Here is a 23,403-nt window from a genome sequence, read left to right on the forward strand (position 1 = left end):
TCGGCATTCTCCTCTTAGTGGACATTTAGTTGGCTTCCACATTGGAGCTATTATGAATAAAGCTGCTGCTATAACCATCCTTGCATAAGCGTGCTCAGTTCTATGGAAAGCGCAGAACTGTTTTCCAGTGTGAACGTTATCAGCAGCGTATGTGAGTACCAGCTGCCCTACCTCCTACCTCCTTGCCACGGTTTAGTGTTGTCAGTCCCTTTCATTTCTGCATTCCTAAGAAATCTGCAGTATCAGTTCATTTGGGTTGCTGATGTCATTCTCCTTATAAGAAGGAGGTTGAGCAATTCCTTCATGTGCTCTTTTCTGCCATTTATTGTATCTTCAAATGCAAAGGGTCTTCTCAAATCTTGTGGCAATTTGATTTTACTGAATTGGAAATATTGTGTATGTGAGATACGAGCCATTTATCAGAGACATAAACAGAGAATATTTTTCTCCCAGATTGTGGCTTATTTTTCAGTTCTCAACAAGGTCTTTCAAAATGAAAGGATTTTATTTTATTTTATGACCCATGCTTTTGTATACTATCAGGTTTTTCCACCTCAAGGATACAAAGATTTTCTCCTAAAAGCTTTGTAATTTTAACTTTTACATTTATGACTCTGATCCATATCTAATTAGCTATTAAACTATTTTATGTATGTATGACTGATTTAAAAAACTACATAATCAATGTATAAAAAGTGATGAGTTTGAAGATAAGTATGCACCTCTACGATGACCACTACAATCTATGCCATAAATATATTCACTGCCTACAAAAATTCCTTTCTGACTCATTTACTAGTATTATTATATCGATATTTCTGGTAAGAACATGTAACACAACATCTACTCTCTTAGCTAATCTAACTATACAATTCAGTACTGTTAACTACAGGTAATATACTGTACTGTACACTGCTAAGGCCTCATCATCTTTCACAATTAAAACTTTATACTCTTTGATTAACACCTCGTCATTTTCTCTCTCCCACAGTCTCTGACAACTACCATTCTATTCAAGAAAGAATAAGGAAAAGAAAATTAACTTATTTTTTTATTCTAACTGCCCTTAAAAAGAGTAGTTTGTTTAGATAGGTTCACTGGTGAACTCTGCCTAACATTTAAGGAACAAATTAAGCCAGTGTTCTACAACCTCAGTGTTCTACAACCTCATTCAGAAGATAGAAGCAAAGGAAATACTTTGTAACTCAGTCTATTAGGCCAGCATTACCCTAATATCAAAACCAAACAAAAAAAAAAAAGAGAGAGAGAGATTATAAGAAATGAAAACTATAGGCCAATATTTCTCGTAAAGATAGATGTAAAAGTTCCCCCCAAAATTAGCAAATCAAATAAAACAATGTATAAAAATATTATATACCATGACTAAGTGGGGTTGCCCCAGGTATGCAAAGCTGGCTCAACATTCAAAACTTAGTTGATGCGGCCCAGCCTCAGTGGTGCAGGCGGTAGCATGTTGCTCTGTAGTGCTGAGGGCCACAAGATCAAGTACAAATCTGGATCCTAAGTCTACCTAAAACACCCCAGGTATGTGTACCCAAGATCCTGGCTGACTGGAGGGCCAGGAGACAGGGATCATAGCATGCAGACAGGGTACCTGTTTCCCTCTCTCTCCGTCTCTGTCTCTCTCTCACACACACACACACACACACATATATACTCATGCTCTCTCATAAAAGAAGTAAAACAAACTTTAAAAAATTTAGTTACATACTCCATCACATATCCATAGATTAAAAAATTAAAATCACATTATTATTTCAAGATACAGTAAACAATCTTTTGGAGGTTTTTTTGCAACAAAAGAGAGAGAGAGACAGTGAGAGGGAAAGTGAAAAATCAATCCCCATGGTGATGGCCATGCCACAATCCCTTTCCCTCCATTCTCCTCTTGGGATCTTGGGCACACATGCACACACTCCTGGCATGAGTTTCATGCCACTGGGTCCAGGACTGGAACTGTGGTCAGCCACGAGGGAGTTGAGCGATGCAATCACTATGCCATCTGGTAGCCCCGCATTTTAAAACAAAAGCTAGCACACTCATTTATGATTTGAAAGCTAAAAACAAAAAACAACTATCCATAAACTAAGAATAGAGGGAAACCTCCATAACCAAATAAAGAATATCTTTTTAAAAAGGGCAACAAAAACAAAAGAACCTACACTGACATAATACTTAATGCTGAGAAATTAGATGTTTTCCCAGTAAGATGAAAAACAGTACTTTTTCAACATCACACTAAAGTCTTAGCTAATGCAATAAGACAAGAAAAGGAAATGAGCGCAGCCGCGAGCCAGGAACAGCCCGGCCCCGCTCCGGTGGGGGCCCCGCGGGCCGCAGGCTCACGCCCCCTGTGCAGCCTTGCGCCAGGAACAGCCCAGGCCCACGGCCCGGGGCTCACGCCCCCTGCGCAGTCAGGGGCTCACGCCCCCTGCGCAGTCAGGGGCTTACACCCCTGCCCGGCATCCCTGGCCTCTCTGGTGCTAGATGGCCCAGAGGCCGTAAACAAGGTTGAAGAGGTTGCAACTTGAGAAGATGAAGGTTACCAGCCCTGCATTACCTCAGGGGAAAACAAGAACTACTCTGCCATTCTTAAGGAAGCCAGATACCCAAGGACAATTCACACCGCAGATGCCCACAACACCATTCCTGGTAACTACAAGATGACTGCTGTGCCGCATCAGCTGATAATCATCCCTGGTACCAGAACTGCTTTCCTGAAACTGCATTCCCTGGAAACTCACCTATAATTATGGATCTGCAGGAGACCCTCCCTTAATCCAACCCTGAATAGAATCTATGCTCCCTATTGTCAAAAACTTTAAGAGCTGATAATTGGAACTCGTGGCCTCTCTCCCTTTACTTGTATGTATCACTTTTTCAATAACTCTTCTGGAAGACAACTGTATATAGCAGAGATATTGTAAGGAGAGAGTGGGAAAGAGCAGAGGGACAAACATAGGGGGAAAAAAAAAGAGGAAGAGAGAAAAAAAAAACATATATATATACATAAGCAAGAAAGTAGAAATGGAATATTAGTGATGATAACATGCTTGATTAAGCCACTATGCAGTCTATTCTAGATGGGAAATTACATTTAATACGTTGTGATGATGCTCAGGGAATGAATGTTAGGTAATAAAAAAAAATAAGTTAAAAAAAAAAAAAACGGTAAAACTATTCGTACCATTAAAAAAAAAAAAAAAAAAAAAAGGAATTTTAAGGGACTGGCCCTATCACCTAAAGATCAAGGAAGCTAGGTTCCATCTGGAGGTTAAAGCCCTAGCCTGCCTCAGTGGTTTGAGAAACATACCAAGAATGTGTACATGTATGCCCTAAATCCACACAGGATGGAGAAATGGAAAAAGGACTATGGTGTGCACATGTACCATTGTGGGATGCTCTCTCCCTCCATTTTTGTCTCTCCTCCTATATAATAAAAAATAAATAAATAAATAAACTATAAAAAACAAAACAAAAAAGAGAAAGAAGAGGATAGAGAAAGATAGCAAGTGAACAATAGAGAGGATGTTAGTGAGAAACAGATATGGTTTATTATCTGTTGATGACGTGTATAGTATTCTCAACTGGACTGGTCTGGGAAGTATTTCATGATGGGTGAAGTCTTTTAACAAGCAAAATGAGAAATAGTGATTGACTGTTTTTAAAAAAATTATAATAATAATAATAATAATTATTGGGAAATGCATGGAAAAGACATTGAACGATAAAGCGGGGAGATTGATGTCTCTGTATTGACCGACATGCATGGCATTCCCTTTTGAAAAAGCAATGGAAGTCAATGTAAAGTTATATGTAATCCAATGTAATATAAAGAAGATTATGATGATAATATAAATAAAAAAAATAAAAATAAAAAAGAAAAGAAAAGGAAATGATGGTATACTGACTTGAAAGGAAAAAATAAAATTGTTTGCTCACATATGGCATAATCATCAATGTAGAAAATCAAAAAGAAGTCAAGAAAATAAAACGCTCTAACAACTAACAAGTGATTTTAACAAGGCTGAAGTATGAATATAAGGTTAATGTACAAAAGACAATTACTTTCATATCCACCAGCAACGAACAAATGGAATTTGAAATTAAAAACATAGTACCATTTACATTAGTATCCCCCAGAATTGAAACACTTAGTATAAATCTAACATAATATGCACAAGGTTAATATACATAAAACTATAAAACTCTGATCAAAGAAATCAGAGAAAAACTAAACAAATGTAGAGATATAACACATTCACGGGTTAAAGACTCAGTTGTGGTGCCGGCAGGTGGTATGGTAGTTAAGGTGCTGGACTCCCATGGCTGACTGCAGTTCATGTTCTGAACTGGGTGGATTGCTTTCTTACTCTCCCTCTTTCTCTCCCAATCTGGTCAAATTGAAAAAGAAATAAAATGAAATAAAATATTCTTAAAAAGACTCACTTTTGTGAAAATGTTGATTCTTCCCAACTTCTCCTACAGATTTTACACAACCCCAGTCATAACCCTAGCACGTTATTTTGTGGAAGTCATAAATTGACTCTGAAGATTAAATGGCTATACAAAAGACTCAACTCAACATTAAAAGGAAAAGAACAAAATCAGAAGGTTAACCCCACCAACTTTAACATACAATAAAATGGTAATCAAGACAGTGTAATCAAGTAGTAGAAAAGGAAAAGATAAATAGATTGATGGAGCAGGAAGAACAGCCTAGAAACAGACCCACATAAATCTAGTCAACTAATCTTTGACAATGAAGGAAATACAATTGCAGAACAGAAAAAAAAATTTAAGAATTGGTGCAGGAATAACATCTGCATGCCAAAAAAAAAATCTAGACACATACCTTACACCCTTCACAACTCAAAATGAATCACAGAACTAAATATAACATGCAAAACTAAAAAATGAGATGTACTGATGGCAAATAAGTATACGAAATGAAATTCCACATCCCATGCCATTGGAGAAATGCAAATTAAAATAACAATAAGATACCTATTGGAAAGGTCAAAATCAAAGACACCTACATTAACTGCTGGTTAGGGAATTTCATTCACTGCTGGTGAGAATACAAAATATTACATCCCCATTAAAAGCACTCTGGGACCCAGCAGGTGGTATAGTAGTTAAGGTGCAATGTGAGTCCCAGACCCAGCAGCTTGAAGCTCATGCTGGACACGTGTGTGAGCAGGCCAAAAAGCCCAAGAGAAGGATGGAGGACTACAGCATGGCCATCCCCTCTTGGGGGTGAGTTCTTGTTTTCTGTCTCTGTCTCTGTGTCTACAGTGAGTGCACATACCCTATAACAAAAATCTCTCTTAGAAATAAATAAATAAATCATTGTGTTAGATTCTTACCAAACTAAACATTCTCTTACCATATGATTTGGCAATTGCAACTTTTGGTGTTACCCAAAGGAATTGAAAACTTACATCCACACAACAGCCTGTATAAGGATATTATATAGCACCTTTACTCATAATTGCCAAAACCTGAAAGCAACCAGGATGTCCCTTAGTAGGGAACAGAAAAATAACTGTGGCATGTCTAGACAATGGAGTATTATTTAGCACACACACAAAAAGTCTGTTAAATAACTACAGTGAGTAATGCATGTAAGTCCCAAGGTGGGAACCTCTCCTTGGCATGTCCAGCCTGTGTGGGTTCCATTTTTATTCCCCTTTTGCAGTATAGCAGCATGAGAGAATCTGGGCATGCATGTATGTTGATAGAAACCAGCAGATGTCGTGGTTACATTGCTGGATACCCACATGACCCACTGAGTTTGAGTCCCAGACCAGGTGGCTTAAAACACATGATGGGCATGTATGCATGCATGCCCGAGATACAAGGAGAGTGGAGTAAAAGGGATTATGGCATGGCCATCCCCTCCTCCCCCCGCCCAGAGGAGACTTCTCACTTTCCTCCTAGCCGTCTCTCTCTTTTTTTAAAGAATTATTTTATTTAACTTGGGACCAGCAGTTAGCATAATGGCCATGTCGCTGAACTCCCATGTAGTCGACGCGGTTCGAGTCCTGGACCCGGTGGCTTAAACTCACGTCAGGCGCGTGTGCGTGCGTACCCAAGATCCTAAGAGGAGAATGGAGGAGAAGGGATTGCGGCATGGCCATCCCCCCTGGGGGGTGATTTCTCACTTTCTATCTCTGTTTCTCTCTGTCTGTCCGGCGAGCGCACGTGCCCTATAGCAAAAACTTCTTGAAAAAAAATTATTATTTTATTTAACTTTATTTATTTTTAATGTTGACCAGAGAGGGACAGAGTGAGAGAGAAAGAGAGAGAGGGAAAGTGAGAAAGCAAGTTACCAGGTTTTGGACTTGAACCACGGTTGGCCATGTGGGAGTCCAGTACCCTTAACCACCATGCCACCTGCAGGCTCCCTCCCCCACCGTCTCTGTCTCTCTCTCACTCCTGAGCACATAAGCCCTAAAGTAAAATCTCTTGGAAAAAAAAAAAAAAGCTATAAACCCATGGAGAAAATTTAAATGCATATTATGAAGTGAAAGAAGCCATTCTGAAAAGGCTACAGACCGTATGACTTCAATACACATTGAGTATCTTTTATCCAATATTTAGGACCAGAATTATCATAAATCTAGATTTTTTTTTAATTTTTGAGTATTTGTGGATACATAATGAGATGGAACCCAAGTCTAAAACGAAAAGCATTTGTTTAATATACACCATATATACACATAGAGTGAAAGTATTTCTATACATTAGATCTAAAAATTTTGTACATGAAACAACTTTTTTCTCTCTCTTTTTTTTTTTTTTTGGAGAGGTTTTCGTCATAGGGCGCCATTTTTATTCCCCTTTTGCAGTATAGCAGCATGAGAGAATCTGGGCATGCATGTATGTTGATAGAAACCAGCAGATGTCGTGGTTACATTGCTGGATACCCACATGACCCACTGAGTTTGAGTCCCAGACCAGGTGGCTTAAAACACATGATGGGCATGTATGCATGCATGCCCGAGATACAAGGAGAGTGGAGTAAAAGGGATTATGGCATGGCCATCCCCTCCTCCCCCCGCCCAGAGGAGACTTCTCACTTTCCTCCTAGCCGTCTCTCTCTTTTTTTAAAGAATTATTTTATTTAACTTGGGACCAGCAGTTAGCATAATGGCCATGTCGCTGAACTCCCATGTAGTCGACGCGGTTCGAGTCCTGGACCCGGTGGCTTAAACTCACGTCAGGCGCGTGTGCGTGCGTACCCAAGATCCTAAGAGGAGAATGGAGGAGAAGGGATTGCGGCATGGCCATCCCCCCTGGGGGGTGATTTCTCACTTTCTATCTCTGTTTCTCTCTGTCTGTCCGGCGAGCGCACGTGCCCTATAGCAAAAACTTCTTGAAAAAAAATTATTATTTTATTTAACTTTATTTATTTTTAATGTTGACCAGAGAGGGACAGAGTGAGAGAGAAAGAGAGAGAGGGAAAGTGAGAAAGCAAGTTACCAGGTTTTGGACTTGAACCACGGTTGGCCATGTGGGAGTCCAGTACCCTTAACCACCATGCCACCTGCAGGCTCCCTCCCCCACCGTCTCTGTCTCTCTCTCACTCCTGAGCACATAAGCCCTAAAGTAAAATCTCTTGGAAAAAAAAAAAAAAGCTATAAACCCATGGAGAAAATTTAAATGCATATTATGAAGTGAAAGAAGCCATTCTGAAAAGGCTACAGACCGTATGACTTCAATACACATTGAGTATCTTTTATCCAATATTTAGGACCAGAATTATCATAAATCTAGATTTTTTTTTAATTTTTGAGTATTTGTGGATACATAATGAGATGGAACCCAAGTCTAAAACGAAAAGCATTTGTTTAATATACACCATATATACACATAGAGTGAAAGTATTTCTATACATTAGATCTAAAAATTTTGTACATGAAACAACTTTTTTCTCTCTCTTTTTTTTTTTTTTTGGAGAGGTTTTCGTCATAGGGCGCATGCGCTCGCCAGACAGAGAGACATAGAGACAGAAAGCGAGAAATCACCCCCTGGGGGGGATGGTCACGCCGCAATCCCTTCTCCTCCATTCTCCTCTCAGGATCTTGGGCACGCACGCACACACACCTGGCGTGAGTTTTAAGCCACCGGGTCTGGGACGCAAACCGTGGTCAACTACATGGGAGTCCAGCGACATAGCCATTACGCTAACTGCTGGTTCCCTACATGAAACAACTTTGTGTACACTGAACCATCAAAAAGCAAAGGTGTCACTATCTTGGTATCCCGTGGACAATCTGTAGTTGTTTGGCATCACCATTATTTGTGGCTGAATTTATAGGCTACCAGTAAACAATCATTTTCTTACACTGATCCACATGTAAGAACTTAATAGTCAGTACATGATCGAGATCTTCATTTTTTAGCTTTATTCATATCTTTCTTATTTTTCATTAACTTCTGTTCATCACTCAAAACTTCAACAGTTTATCCTTCTATCTCTTCAGGCTATACGAGGGAGGATTCTAACACCAAACTTTTATGAGACATTTCACATAATACTAAATATTCTAACAGCTTTACTTTTGTACTGTCCATACACATAAATGTTTCCTCTTTTTCTAATCATTCTTACCCATATGGGTATCTGCAGATCCTTTTTGAAATTTTCAACAATATATTTACACTACAGAGCAGAGAATAAACAACAATGGCAAAAACCACAGTGAGTAATGCATGTAAGGCCCATGTTGGGAATCTCTCCTTGGCATGTCCAGCCTGTGTGGGTTCCATTTGATTCCCCTTTTGCAGTATAGCAGCATGGGAGAAGATACATCACAGCTGGTGGAGACTGGGAAGGTCTTTTTCCCCTTAGAAATGCTGTATAAACTGCATGTCATGCACCTGCATTTTGACTTGTGGCCATCATATCAGTGCTTTAAAAGATTTTAGAGCATTTTAAATTTCAAATTTTCAGATTAAGGATGCTCAACCTAAAATATGACACTCTAAAAGTGGAAAAACGATGGAGACAATCATAATACCAGTGATGTTTTGAGACAGGGTAAAGGGAGAGATGAATAAACATAACACAAAGGAAGTGTACGGCTGTGAAAATACTGTGTATATTCTAAGGCTGGATATGTCATTACACATTTGTCAAAACCTATAGAGTGCATTTGTTTGAGTCATCGGCAATCTAATTCTACTCAAAATGTCCTCTAAAATTAATTATGACTCCTGAATTTAGTAACTCAATTGAGCTCCAAATTGAAACTCATGAAACAAGGCTTAGCCCATACTAGTCCAATAAATGTCAAGAAATTAAAAAGTGGTTTTAAATAGTATCTGAGAAAGATGTGATTCATAGAAACATGTGTTTACTTACTCCATGTCCAGAACATGCTAGTCCACAATTGTGTGCTGCATATTGAAGGAATCTTGACTCTACACATACACTGTCTATACAAATCTAAAGAAAACCACATGGAAAAACATTTTAAAATCAGAGAAATCCATCTACTATTACATTACAGTTAGTAATTGTTTAACATAAAATCACTACCAATCAATGCTATACATTTCCCTCTAAGAACTGCTATTGCTGCATCCTACAAAATGTAATGACTTATATTTTCATTTTCATTTAGTTTGAAATATTTAAAAACTTTTCTCAAGAATTATTTGATCTATGTGTTCTTTAGAAGTGTGCTGTTTAATCTCAAAGTTTTTTTGGGTTTTCATGTAACCCTCATGTAAACTATAGACTTTGGATGATAATAATCTGTCAGTGTAGGCTCACCAATTGTAACAAATGTATTCCTCTGGTGTGGGTTGTGGATAGTGAAGGAGGCTGTGCCATGTGAGAAGGAAAAAAGAACACAGAGACGTATGAGAACTTCCTATAACTTCTACTCAGTTTTGCTATAAGCCTAAAACTGCACTATAATATAAAGTCTATTTTTAAAATAAATCATTTATTTAAGTGATTATGGGCAGGAAAGCAGGTAGTACCAATGAAGTAAAATTAGCTGTAACAATGACAAGCAAAAAATCACAACCTATGAATTACCTTTATTATTATACTACCATGAAATGAAATCTAACAAAACTGCAAGGGGAGTTTCAAAAGTTTATGGGGTACACACACACACATATGTATACACACATATGTATACTTTTTTCCAAAAAGTAAAATAACCCTAACAGAACTGAAATCAAATTTGTACAGCATAACACCATGTTCTTTGTTGAAGATGATGTATATGGCAATATCCTCCGTTTGTGTATCATGCACTAGATGTATGCTTTGAAGAACCATACTCTACCCCCTCAGAGATGTACAAAAATTAAATGTAGATAGGAAATTGCTTTTTTATTATTTTTTGAGGGGTTTTGCTCCCCAGAATGACAGAGAGACAGAGAGATAGAAAGTGAGAAATCACCCACTCCCCTGGGGGGGGGATGGCCACGCCGCAATCCCTTCTCCATTCTACTCTTGGGATCTTGGCCACAAACACACACCCAGCATGAGTTTAAGCCACTGGACCCAGGACTCGAACTGCAGTCGACTACATGGGAGTCCAGTGACATAGCCATTACGCCAACCACTGGTCCCATTAAGCCCAGGTTGCCTTCTTGAGCTCTGACTCATTCAGTGGGGAAACTTGATCTGGATGTTTTCTAACTAATTTAAACAGAACCTGTACAAAGCTGCACTCATCTCTGCCTTCCCTGAGCTCTTGTGTGTCATCCTTTACCTAGCCACTGGGCCAGAAACTACGTCATTGTTCATTTTGGACTCTCTTCTCACTGTGTTGTTCAGTTGTTCGGGTTTGTTTGTTTGTTTGTTTTTAATTTACAGCAAACGTCACTCAAACTATAAAACCACTGCATGTGGTACTAACATATCCATTTGCATGGAAGGATACCAAGGCTTAGCTGTATTATCTTACGTTCACAAGAAGAGGGAGAGACGGGAGCTCACACACACACACACACATCATGTGATGCCTTGTGCCACCCCAGGACTCTACGCGGACTTCGCCAATAAGAAACCTTCACTGAATGCGGCCCCTCAGCCTTGAACTTCTAAAGCCCTGAGCTGAATAAAACTTTGTTGCTTGTAAGTTACCCTATCCCTGGTATTCAGTTGTTAGCAACAGGAAAAGGAAGAAAAAAACAAACAAACAAAAAATGACAAAAACAATGACTCATCAAATAACTGGCAGAGTCCAAATTCAACTCTAAGTGCGTGGACCTTAAAAACCTACACTTCGTATTTTCTGATCAACAAAGTTCAGGTCAGTAATTGAGATTTTAAAGATTTTTACCTCTATGTTCTCTCTAAATTTGGGGGGCTTCAGGGATAACAAATTATAACAATAAAAGCCAAACTACATTTAGCTCTCAGTATGTGCTAGGCATTATGCTAAGCACTTTCACTGTTGCACCTAGTAATCTTCACAGTAACGCTATAGAATAAATGCTATTATTATCCACGCTTAACATTCAGCTAAGGTAGCACAGACTGGTTAGAAAACTTGCAAAATATCAAACAACATTTTGGTGAAGATCGATTGAAAACAGCCTGGTCCGAGCTGCGCTACTAGGTCACAAAGACATTGTTTTACGAGGCGAGATTTCTTTCTATTCCAAAAACTAGAACAAGTTTCCCTGCTATAGAATACTTAACCTGATACTCCCAACGCCACTCCCCTTCTCACTCAGCCTCCAAATAATTGGAGTGTTCTTGCTCGTAATATTGAAATTCGGAAGGAAATGAAACATTTCCATTTCCCTCTTACTAGCTAAAGACCAGCTTAAGCTAGATTCAATTTCTCCTCCAAATGTGTAAGGTTATATGGTACTAGAAATGAGTTGAATTTTGATACTTAAGCACAAATATTTACTAAAGCAATGACTAGAACTTGATTTACTATCAAACGGATTTTAAATAATTTACCCTCCCAGTATCACAGTGAGCACCACTTTTGACTATCATTGGGTCTGGGTCTGTGTCCTTCAATCCGTAGTCTACAGATATGCATACATGATCCCGCACATAAGCATAAATTACAGCACCATTTTCTTGCTGGAAAGGAGTTCGATGAGGGTAGGTACAAATTAATTTTCCACATATAAGATTCCTGCAAATATAATAAAATCATATGACTATTCTTTTAAAGAATTATTTATTTATTTATTTATTTAATTCCATTTGTTATTATTATTTTTTTTTAATTTGATCAGAAACAGAGAGAGAGAGAAGAGGAAAGTGAGAAAGGAAATCACCAGTCCGGGACTCAAACCGCAGTCGGCCACATGGGAATCCAGCACCTTTAACCACTGCACCGCCATTAAATATTTATTAGAAATGCTTTAGATTTGCTTTCTCTGAACCCCACCCCCCAAAAAAGAGAATGGTTCTCCATTAATGGCAATATGTCTATGGAAAATGTAATGCTTTAACACTAACATTTAAAGTAAAAATTTAAAAAACATAAATCCATTGATCCAAGTTTATCTTTCAAAGGTACTAATGATCTTTTATTCACTGTGAAGATTATAGGTTAACTCAAATAATTCTGTCCAACATTTTATATATTCCTATGGAATGCTAGAAAGATGAGCCTAATATTAAATATGATACAAGTCCCATTTAAAATGATCCAGATGAAATACAGAGATTTAAAAAGACACATTCTAACATAGCATTTAAGAGAGGCTTCTTGGGACCAGCAGATGTGTAATGGTTACATCGCTGGACACCCATGGTTTGAGTCCTGGACCCAATGGCTTAAAACTCATGCCAGGCATGTGTGCGTGTGTGCCCAAAATCCCAAGAGGAGACTGGAGGAGAAGGGATTGTGACATGGCCATCCCCTTGGGCGGGGGGTGATTTCTCACTTTCTCCCTGTCTCTCTCTGTCTGGCAAGCACATGCACCCTATAGCAAATCTCTCTCTCCAAAAGAGAGAGAGAGAAAGAGAGAGGCTTCTTACAGACGATACCATCTAAGACATAGCTTACAAATTAGTAAACTTTTGACATGAAGAGTTATATATTTCTAAACAAAAGTGACAGCAGGAGAAAATCAAGGAAATGAAAAGCTACATGGTATGTTTGCAGTCTACAAATTTTATGAATGTGTAAGTATGCTTTGCTAAATTGTATCTAGACCAATGTCCAATACATAGTCTTAATAAAAGCTCTATTAAAATAAACTTAGAACCCAAATCTCTGGCCATGATATCTTTTGGGTATGAAAGAGCTAGTTCTTCAGATTCAAGAGAATCAAGCTTCATTTTATAGACACTGAGCAATCTTCATTTTGGGGAAGTAACCCAGTGGATGGTGATACTATCTTTATAAGGAAAATTAGCAAGTTTGGAAAGGAAAGATACAGAGTGTATTGAATTTCAAGTCTGGATTGGATCTAGTAGTCTAATCCTCATCCACCTATAAATGTTTAAAAGTAAGATAAAATGTTAGCCTCTACCGTAACAAGAAAAATGTCAGGGCCAGAGACAGGTTGAGATTCACCCCCATTCAACTACGACGCTTGAAACCACTGGCATGAATGAGAAAGCAAAAGGTAAAAAGTGTAAGTATCTTAGAACCAAGGTGTCATTCATATTTTTATATCATACCTCCATCCACAGAATACTTTTCTGTTATTTTTATCCCTGCAGTTCCCAAACCTGTCTGTTTGACTTTGTATTTCTTCATAGCAGGCAAATGGAGCATTTTTTGAACCTATCAAAGATAGAAATATATTCGTATTAAAACATATATTTATTTTTCACCTTCCTCCATTTCCTCATATATTACATGTTTCCTTTGCCTTTCTCCATTGTTATCTAATAACCATACTCATGGTTCTTACTCCTCTTCATTTATTCTCACTCAGATAAGACAAAAGATAGAAGGAGGGTAGAGTTACAGAGATGCAAACTAAGAGGGGCTCCATAAAGAAAGCAGTAGAGAGATCATACAAGAAAACTGCATGTACTTGTGCTCCTACATTCTGAGCGGGGACTCACAAAAAGCCAGGTATACAAGGAAACCAACGACATTTCTTTGATGATAAAAAACGTTTGCATTTTCAGGTAGTCTAATCTAAAAAGATCAAAATTACTAACCTCTATATATTTACCATCGTTTCCCTTCACTGACACATGGTCGTTGTCATTTTTCGTTTCTGAATTAAGAACTACCAAAAACATGGCTGCTTAAAATAATATCCATTTATTATTTCACCGTTTTTGTAGGTCAGAAGTACAGCAAGGCACACCCGGGGTCTCTGCTGAGGGTCTCAGTAGGCTGAAATCGAAGCTGGAGCTGCACTGTCATCTGAGGCCGGTCCTCACTAGAACTCAACTGGCTGTTAGCAGAATCCCATTTTGTTCCAATTACAGGCTGACTTCCAGCAATTCCATTTTCTGGCTGACTTCCAGGGTTTGTTTTTGGCTCTTAGGAATTTCCCTAAGATCCTTGTCATAAGGCCCTTTCAAAACACAGCATATTACATGCTTCAAACCAACAAGAAAATCGTTCTGACTTCTCTCATATTTTTTTTTTGATTGGTTTCTGCTATAGGGCGCATGCACTCACCAGACAGACAGAGAGAGACAGAGAGATAGAAAATGAGAAATCACCCCCCAGGGGGGATGGCCACGCTGCAATCCCTTCTCCTCCATTCTCCTCTCAGGATCTTGGGCACGCACACATATGCGCCCGGTGTGAGTTCAAGCCACCAGGTCCGGGACTCGAACCGCTGTCAACTACGTGGGAGTCCAGCAACATAGCCATTGCGCTAACTGCTGGTCCCTGACTTCTCTCATATTTTAAGGGCTCACATGATTAGTTCAGATCCACTCAGGGTGGTCTTCCTTTCTATTAACTCAAAACTTACTGAATATTGGCCTCAATTACATCTTTAAAATTGCTTCATCTTTATAACCTAATCACAGAAGTATTATTAAATCATATATTCACTGGTTCCACCCCAACTCGAAGGGAGGGAATTATCTAAGGTGTATATTTCCCTAGCACAGTGACCATCTATAACATGAACCTCTAGAAGCCTAACTACCTCTTCAAGAAATGTAGGCAATAATATCTCCTTCAATGGATTGTTATGCGAATTTAAAAACATTTAGTCACTGCTAATTCCCATCTAATCATTCTGCATTCTGTTTTAAGATCAAGAGGGTTTTTGTTTTTTGTTTTTTTTCCTGTTCACCTCTTCCTCCCATGAATTATGTATTTTTCTTTCCAGTATCCTTTTTAAACTCTTTACCTTCCCATAATCCTGTCTTTCCACCATATTTAGACATTGGTTCATCAAAGGAGACTGTCAGATTCTGTGAGGAGAAGCAATGTTAATTCTGAGTGTTCACAATGTACCACTTTAGTAGTGAATCTGAGATGCCAATGCAGGGTTCACTAAACATGAGATTATCCGGAGAAAATCTGAACTGGAAAAATTAGTTAGGTTTGGAATAATAATGTAAAAAATATTATATGTTTGTCACAATGTAATCAAATGAATTCTGCTTAAAGTAATGGTCTTCATATAGCCTAATTTCATTAACGAACCTACAGCACTTAAACTTATGAGCTCTTTATTTTTTAGTATTTTTCTATATATTCAGGTGGTCTGCTGTTAAGTACCTATGTATTTACAATTTTTCTATCCTCTTTAAGACTTGGCCTCTTTATCATTATATAATAAAACATTATTTTTTCTACCCTTTCATTTTCAGTCTATGTGGGCAATTAAAGTCGCATTAGGTCTCTTTATAACTAGCTCTTATTGCTTTTTTAATTCATTCAGCCACCCTGTGTCTTTTAAATGAAAAATGTAATCCATTTATATTTGTGGTAATTATTGATAGATAAAGATTTACGACTGCTATTGCATTCACTGGTTACTGCTTATTTTGTAAGTCATTTGTTCCTTTCTTCCTCCTGCTGTCTTCCTTGTAGACTGCTGATTTTCTGTACTATTATACTTTGATTCCTTTATTTTCTGTGTATCTCCTATATATATACTGCTTTATGATTACCATGAGGTTACGGAAAACACCTTGTAGTAATAACAGCCTATTTGCAGCTGATAACAACTTAAATTGCATTTTGAAAACTACCTTTACTTATTCTGTCACATTTTTTAGAAGTTCTTGCCATAGGGTGCATGCACTCACCAGAGAGAGAGAGACAGAGACAGTGAGAGGGAAAGTGAGAAATCGCCCCCCCCTTCCCCCAGGGGAGATGACCACGCCACAATCCCTTCTCCTCCATTCTCCTCTGAGATTTTGGGCATGCACGCACATGCATTTGCTATGATTTTCAAGCCACCTCGTTCAGGACTCAAACTGCAGTTGGCCATGTGAGAGTCCAGCCACATAACCACCACTCTATCTGCTGGATCCCACATTTTGTTTCTGATATTAAAATTTATATCTTTTTATATTGTATATAGACCTTAACAGATTATTGCAGCTGTGATTATTTTAAGAGGTTTTTAATATTCATACTTAACATTCATACTATAGGCATAAGTGATTTTCACATCACAACTTCTGTATCTTATATTCTAAATTTGACTCTTTACTTACTTTGATCCATGTATTTGATCATTTTAGATGTTTTTGTTAGAATTAATATTTTGCTTCAGCCTAAAGAATTCTCTTTAGCATTTCTTGTAAGACAGGTCTAGTGGTAATGAATTCTCTGGATGTCTGTTTGCTTGCCCACAAAGTGCTGAGAAATCCTCTGATAGCATTATGTATATTCACATGTATAGAATAATTTTTTTCCCTCCTGCTTCTTTCAAAATTCATTCTTTATTGTTTGTTGTCTTATTTGGATTTGATACCATAAAAAACTCTTAGCTTCCTGTACCAAGATATTTTCTTTTCCACAAATTTGAAAAGTCTTCAACTATTCTTTTTTAGGGGCTTTATGACAGTTATTTTTTAAAGTTTATTATTATTTTAGTTTTAGAATTTACTGGGTTTTAGCTTGTTTTTTTAAAAAAAATCCCTATACTGCTCAAATAGGTCAGCCTGTCTCCAAACCTCCTATATTCTGATCCAACTATTATTTCTTTTTCTTTTTACATTTTTAATTTAATTTTCTTTTATACATTCAATCACATTATTTAGCTTACAAAGTGAATATTTCAACAGGTGAACATTGCTACCTACTCCAGTTGATAAAACTATAAAATATCTTTAACAGATAATACCACATTTCTTTGTCCCATTAATGCTTTGCCTCTCTATTTTTCTTCTAAATGTCCTTCCTCAGACCCTACTCTTCCACACACTATATCTGGTATTTACATCTATTTATTGTGTTTCTATATCCTTTAGTCAATTAGTTTCAGTCATAGAGTGCGGACACTCGGTATATATTAAGTTGGGACATACAGTCTCTCTCCTTCATAGCCTGGCTTGCTTCACTCTGCAGTAAATCTCCCATATTCTTCTACTTTCTGTCAAAAGCCAGGGTTTTGTTGTTTTTTATGGCTTAATAGTATTCCATAGAGTATATGTGCCACAGTTTTTCTACCCATTCATCTGTTCATGGGCATTTGGGGGTTCCATGTCTTAGCAATTGTGCATAGTGCCGCAACAAACATTGATGTGCAAGCACTTTTCCATTCAGAATTCTTTTGTCTTTTGGGTAGATACCAAGGAGTGGGATTGCTGGATCATATGGTAGTTCTATTTATAGATTTTTTGAGAAATCTCCAAATTGTTCTCCACAGTGGTTGGACCAATTTTCATTCCCACCAGCAGTGTAAGAGGGTTCCCCTTTCACCACACCCCCACCAGTACTTATCTTTTTTTTTTTAATCTTAGTCATTCTGACTGGGGTTAGGTGGTATCTCGTTGTTTTGATCTGCATTTCCCTTACGATGAGGGATGTGGAGCATTTTTTCATATGTCTTTTGGCTATTCATATGTCATCTTTAGAGAGTGTTTTTTTCAACTCATTCTCCCATCTTTTAATAGGGCTGATCATCTTTTTTCCAAACAGCTGCTTGAGTTCCTCGTGTATTCTGGTTATCGGTCCCTTATCCGACACAAAGTTTACAAAAATATTTTCCCGTTCTGAGGGCTGTCAAGTCACACTAATTACTGTGTCTTTTGCCATGCAAAAAAACTTCTTAGAAAAGACAGTCATAAAATTTGTCTGGAATCATAAAAGACCCCATATTGCCAAAGCAATTCTGCACAAGAAGAGTAGAGCATGGTACTGGCACAGAAACAGACATGTAAACTAATGGAACAGAATAGAGTCCCCAGCAATAAATTCTCAAACATACAGTCAACTGATTTTTGACAAGGGGTACCAGTTAATACAGTGGGAAAGGAAAACCTCTTCAGCAAATGGTGCTGGAACAACTGGATTTCCACCTGTAGAAAGATGAATCTGAACCCCGGCCTCTCACCTTTGACAAAAATCAAGTCAAGGTGGATCAAGGATCTAAATCCTTGTACCTTCCTACCTGTTCTCTCTTTTCCTAACTCTTAAGAATGTTTATGCTGTCTTCTATCTTCATGCTGTGTTTTGAGTCTTGTAGGTTTCCATTATACATTTTAATTACTTTTTTTTTTTTTGGAGAGGTTTTTGCTATAGGGTGCATGCACTTGCCAGAAAGACAGAGAGAGACAGAGAGACAGAAAGCGAGAAATCACCCCCCAGGGGGTATGGCCACACCGCAATCCCTTCTCTTCCATTCTCCTCTCGGGATCTTGGGCACACATGCACACACGCAAGCCTGGCATGAGTTTAAGCCGCCGGGTCTGGGACGCGAACCACAGTCAACTACATGGGAGTCCAGTGACATAGCCATTATGCTAACTGCTGGTCCCATCTTTTTCATCTTCTGATCACAGACTTTCAAATAACCTGTCTTTGAGCTAACAGAGATTTCCTTTGCTTATAAATTCTGCTATTTAATTCCCTACTGCATTTTTCATTTTTCATTTTTCATTGCACTCTTCAATTCAAACATTTCTGTTTGGTTCTTCTGTTATTGTTTTTACCTATAAAGCTTCTCAGTTTGCTCATTTACTGTTTTCCTGATTTTGTTCATTGTTCCTCTGTGTTCACTTAAAGTCCACCTAGTATCCTTAGGACAATTATTTTTAATCCTTTGTCACGCAAGTTGAATATATCCATTTCTATAAGTCATTTATTAGGACATTATTGAGTTATTCACTGGTGATATGTTTCACTTGGCTTTTCATGCTTTTTATGACATGGCCACGATACCTGCACACTTAATGGAACAGTCACCTTTCCCAGGGCTAGAAATTTTTTACTGGGGAACAACCTTCCTAGAAGGTGGGTACGAGGACACTGACTGAGGAGGATTAGGTAGTTCTGTCTCAGAGAGGACACAGTATTGCAGTCTCCATGAAGTTCAGTCAGATGATGTTGACATTAGCAGACTTCACGGATCCTCGGGAATTCAGGCTGTGGTGTCCACAGAGGCAATGAAAACTATTGAAATTTTCAGTATCAGAGGATATTAGTAAGGTCTCAGATTCTTTTTTTTCTCCCACCAGAAGCAGACATGGCCGTAGGGGATCCCTTGTGTACCCAGGTCTGGATCCCTTGTACCAGGTCTGATGCATAGTTCCTATGGAGAACCCACTGAGCCAGGATGTGAAGCACAGGCACACACGGAGAGACCAAGGCTATGGCATCCACAGCAGTGGTGCCTGAGGCACAAGTGCACCCACTTTCTCTTTGGTAATGAACATGAGGTGTATTTTTGGAATGACCATGACACAGCCAGTACCTGAAACATAGGTTTGCATGGAGCCATAGTCATGTCTCAGGTCAAGGGTGCAAACTAGCCCATAGTATCTCTGAGTCTGAGGTATAAAGACATCCAGTGCAGGCATGGATCCAAGGTCTGGGACACAGATGTGCAAGGAGCTACCGCAACCCCAGGAGCCAGGAGATAGGTTAGTTCTCTGTGACTGTGGTTCAAACACCAAAGGTGCAGGCACTCTAGGAAGGTCTGCAGAGCCAGGATCCATAGCTCATAGCAGAATGTGACTGGGAAACTGGAGAGGTGTTGGTCAAGGGGTACAAAGTTTCAGTTATACAAAATGAGTAAGTTCAAGAGATCTAACGAACAACAATGTAATAATAGTGATAATATTATATACCATATAATTACATATTAAAATATAAGTATAATAATTGTGATTTTATATTATATGTATAATATGTATATAAGTATGTATATTTTAAGAATTATATGCTTAAAATTTGCTAAGAGGGAATGTCTCAAGATTTTTTTTTTAAAAAAAGGAAAATGATAACTATGTGAGATGATAGATATGTTAGTTAGCTTGACCGTGGTAAATATTTCACAATGTGTACATACATCAAGACATGCACCTAAAAATATGTCTTTTTTTTGTCAATTTATTTCAATAGAGATGAAAACATTTTAAGCTAGATATTAAACAGAAAAAATATATATAAACATACATAATTCTTCCCATTGTTTTGGTAATGTTAATAAAATACCAAGGGAGAACACTTTAGAAATAACAAAGACATAGGACCAGCAGATGGCGTAATGGCTATGTCGCTGGACTCCCATGTAGTTGACTGCAGTTCGCGTCCTGGACCCAGTGGGGTAAACTCACATATGGCACATGTGTATGCGTGCCCAAGATCCTGAGAGGAGAAAGGAGAAGGGATTGTGGAGTGGCCATCCCACCCGAGGGGTAATTTCTCACTTTCTATCTCTCTGTTTCTTTCTGGCGAGCGCACACACCCTATAGCAAAAACCTCTTAAAAAAAGAGAGAAGGAAATAACAAAGACATTACCTTTTCCATAAATGCTTTCACAACGCCTATCAAGATCGTGGCAGTCTCCATCATAACAAAAATACTTGTCATTTTGGCAGGTGCGTCCGTTGATTATAGTTACATCTGGAGGACATTCTGCTGAGCTTCCATTACAAACCTCAGCGATATCACATTCGGGATGTGCTTTGGGCCTACATTCAGTGTTTGCACTTGCATACTAATAGAAAGTAGAATATGAAATTAAGCATTACGTATAAGATCATTGTTTAACATTTTTTTCAAAACCATTTGTACTTTTGATCTATTCATACATTAATGTCTGCTAATACCTTTTTATATCCTGGGTCATTGAAAAGTCATGATGTATTTTTGCATAGAAAACTAAGTCATGACTTTTCTGATGACCCAATAAATAATTATGTTAATCACATCACAAAATAAGTTGAATATTAGCAACTAAGATGAGATAAGACATACATACACAAAAATGTGTTAACTCAGATCTGATATGCTGAGCCAAAGCTTTATCTGTAGTTTTAGTACAAAGTAGGAAAATTATTATCACTTTTACTCCAGGAAAATTATTTCATCTGTGTGAAAATATTGTAATTTAGTCCATTTCCAAATAAAATATATAAGCCATAATTTGTATGTATCAAATATGTTCAAATTCTATGACAAATGTGAAACAGAAATAATTGAGAATGATCAGAGGAAAACAGACAAGTGATTAAAGAAGCTGCTTAGGGGCCAACAGGTGGTGTGGTAGTTGAGATGCTAGGATTCGAGCCTCAGACCTAGTGGCTTGAAAATCACACCTGGCATGCATGCCCAAAATCCCAAGGAGGAGAAGAGATTGTGGTGTGGCCATCCCCCTGAGGGGTGAGTTCTCACTTTCCCTCTCTCTGTCTCTGGTGAGCTCATGAATCCTATAGTAAAAACCTTTAAAAATTTTTTTAAAAAAGGAAGAAGAAGAAGCTATTCAACTACAAGAGTCTTTGGAAGTTAATAAACTTAAGTATAATCTATCGTCTCAATTATCTTACGGTTAATGAACTCTTCCAGATGTAGACTCTGCAAATTTATATACATAATCTTAAATGGACACATGTCTCAAACATCTTAACTTTTCCGTTAACAATAAAATAATTACAGAGGTAAGAATATAACCACACAGTAAGATTCTAGAAAGAAAACATAGAACTACGTCAGTCAAAGATAATCAAGAAGATAGAACTTATGGTAGATAATTCACAGAAGTATTCTCATTGGAGAAATCTGTTGGAAGAACTGAAAATGAAACAGGGAACAGGACTTGACATCTTTACCATATAAGCTAAAATGTGATATTTCAGTCAAATAAACTTTAAACAAGTTCATAGTTGAAATTTTGTGCTACATGTATCATTTGGAAAATGTTAGTTGTGATGTTTTATTTTGTTTATATTTACGGAAAACTGCTGTATCTTTCAACTACTTATGTAGAGATCCTTACTACAACCAGTAACAACATTTTTATTTAGAAAAATATAAATATTAGATAGAGTGAATGAATAATGGTCTCTTTTGATGGAAATCTTCTGTACTGAAAAATTCTATAATAGCTCTCAATCCAGGTTTTAAAGTTAGGGAAAATATCAGCATTAGAAGAGGGTAATGAAAGTTCACAAAATCAGAAACTGATTCTGAATGATCTTTTCCTTTATTGGAAAAGCCATTTATTTTTACTAACAACTATAGGTCTAATTGTTGTCAAGTATCCTATGCATAATCCATTTTCATATTTGGGATGGGTTAATAAACTCAGATCTTACCTGGCAGTCCTTGCAGCACAGCCCCTCACTGCACTGGACCCCAGTCTTCAGTGTACACGTCTGGAAGTTACAACAGCTGTTTGGTCCACATTCCTAGGAAGGAGGGACATGTACAAGTGAAATACATAAAGAACAATAATACAAAGTTTGGTAGGAGTTATATTTGCTGGACTGAATTTAAAAACACTAATGTAGGGCCCTTATTTCAAGTCATAACAGAGTAACTGGTACCTCACTTACCGTCCTATCCAACTAAAAAACTGGGGGGAAAGCACGAAGCAACTTTTTTCAGAAATTAGGTAACAGGCAATTTAGACAGATCCTTCAGAGAAGAGAAATAAGGTAAGCCCTAATTCACCAACTTATCTGGAAATACTTCAAGCAGGGCACAATGATCTATCCCAGTTACTTGTAAAGACAAAAATGGCAGTTGCTCAATTAGTGGAGCAGATCATTGTTTTTATTTTGTTTTGTTTTGTTTTTTGGAGAGGTGTTTTTTTGTTGTTGTTTTTGTTTGTTTGTTTTGTGTGTGTGTGTGGGTTTTTTTTTGCTATAGGGCTCCCCAGACAGACATCCCCAGGGGGGATGGCCACACCGCAATCCCTTCTCCTCCATTCTCCTCTTGGGATCTTGGGCATGCAGGCACACACATCCAGCGTGAGTTTAAGCCACTGGGTCCGCGACTCGAACCGCGGTCGACTACATGGGAGTCCAGCGACAGCCAT

At 38.0% G+C, this 23,403-nt stretch overlaps 1 protein-coding gene across 1 annotated transcript in view; it reads right to left on the minus strand.

Moving 5' to 3' along the window:
* Positions 1 to 23,403, minus strand: part of ADAM32 (ADAM metallopeptidase domain 32) — a gene marked incomplete at its 5' end in the record, with an annotated part of 83,108 nt that overhangs the window by 3,051 nt on the left and 56,654 nt on the right. The window contains 5 exons of the mRNA XM_006164759.1: positions 9,395 to 9,478; positions 11,972 to 12,155; positions 13,658 to 13,763; positions 20,883 to 21,081; positions 22,679 to 22,771. Of these exons, the coding sequence (XP_006164821.1) occupies positions 9,395 to 9,478; positions 11,972 to 12,155; positions 13,658 to 13,763; positions 20,883 to 21,081; positions 22,679 to 22,771 (666 nt within the window). The remainder of the gene's footprint in view (positions 1 to 9,394; positions 9,479 to 11,971; positions 12,156 to 13,657; positions 13,764 to 20,882; positions 21,082 to 22,678; positions 22,772 to 23,403) is intronic.

This window comes from Tupaia chinensis, unplaced genomic scaffold (genome assembly GCF_000334495.1).
Source record: "Tupaia chinensis unplaced genomic scaffold, TupChi_1.0 Scaffold143705_1, whole genome shotgun sequence".
Taxonomy (NCBI): domain Eukaryota; kingdom Metazoa; phylum Chordata; class Mammalia; order Scandentia; family Tupaiidae; genus Tupaia; species Tupaia belangeri.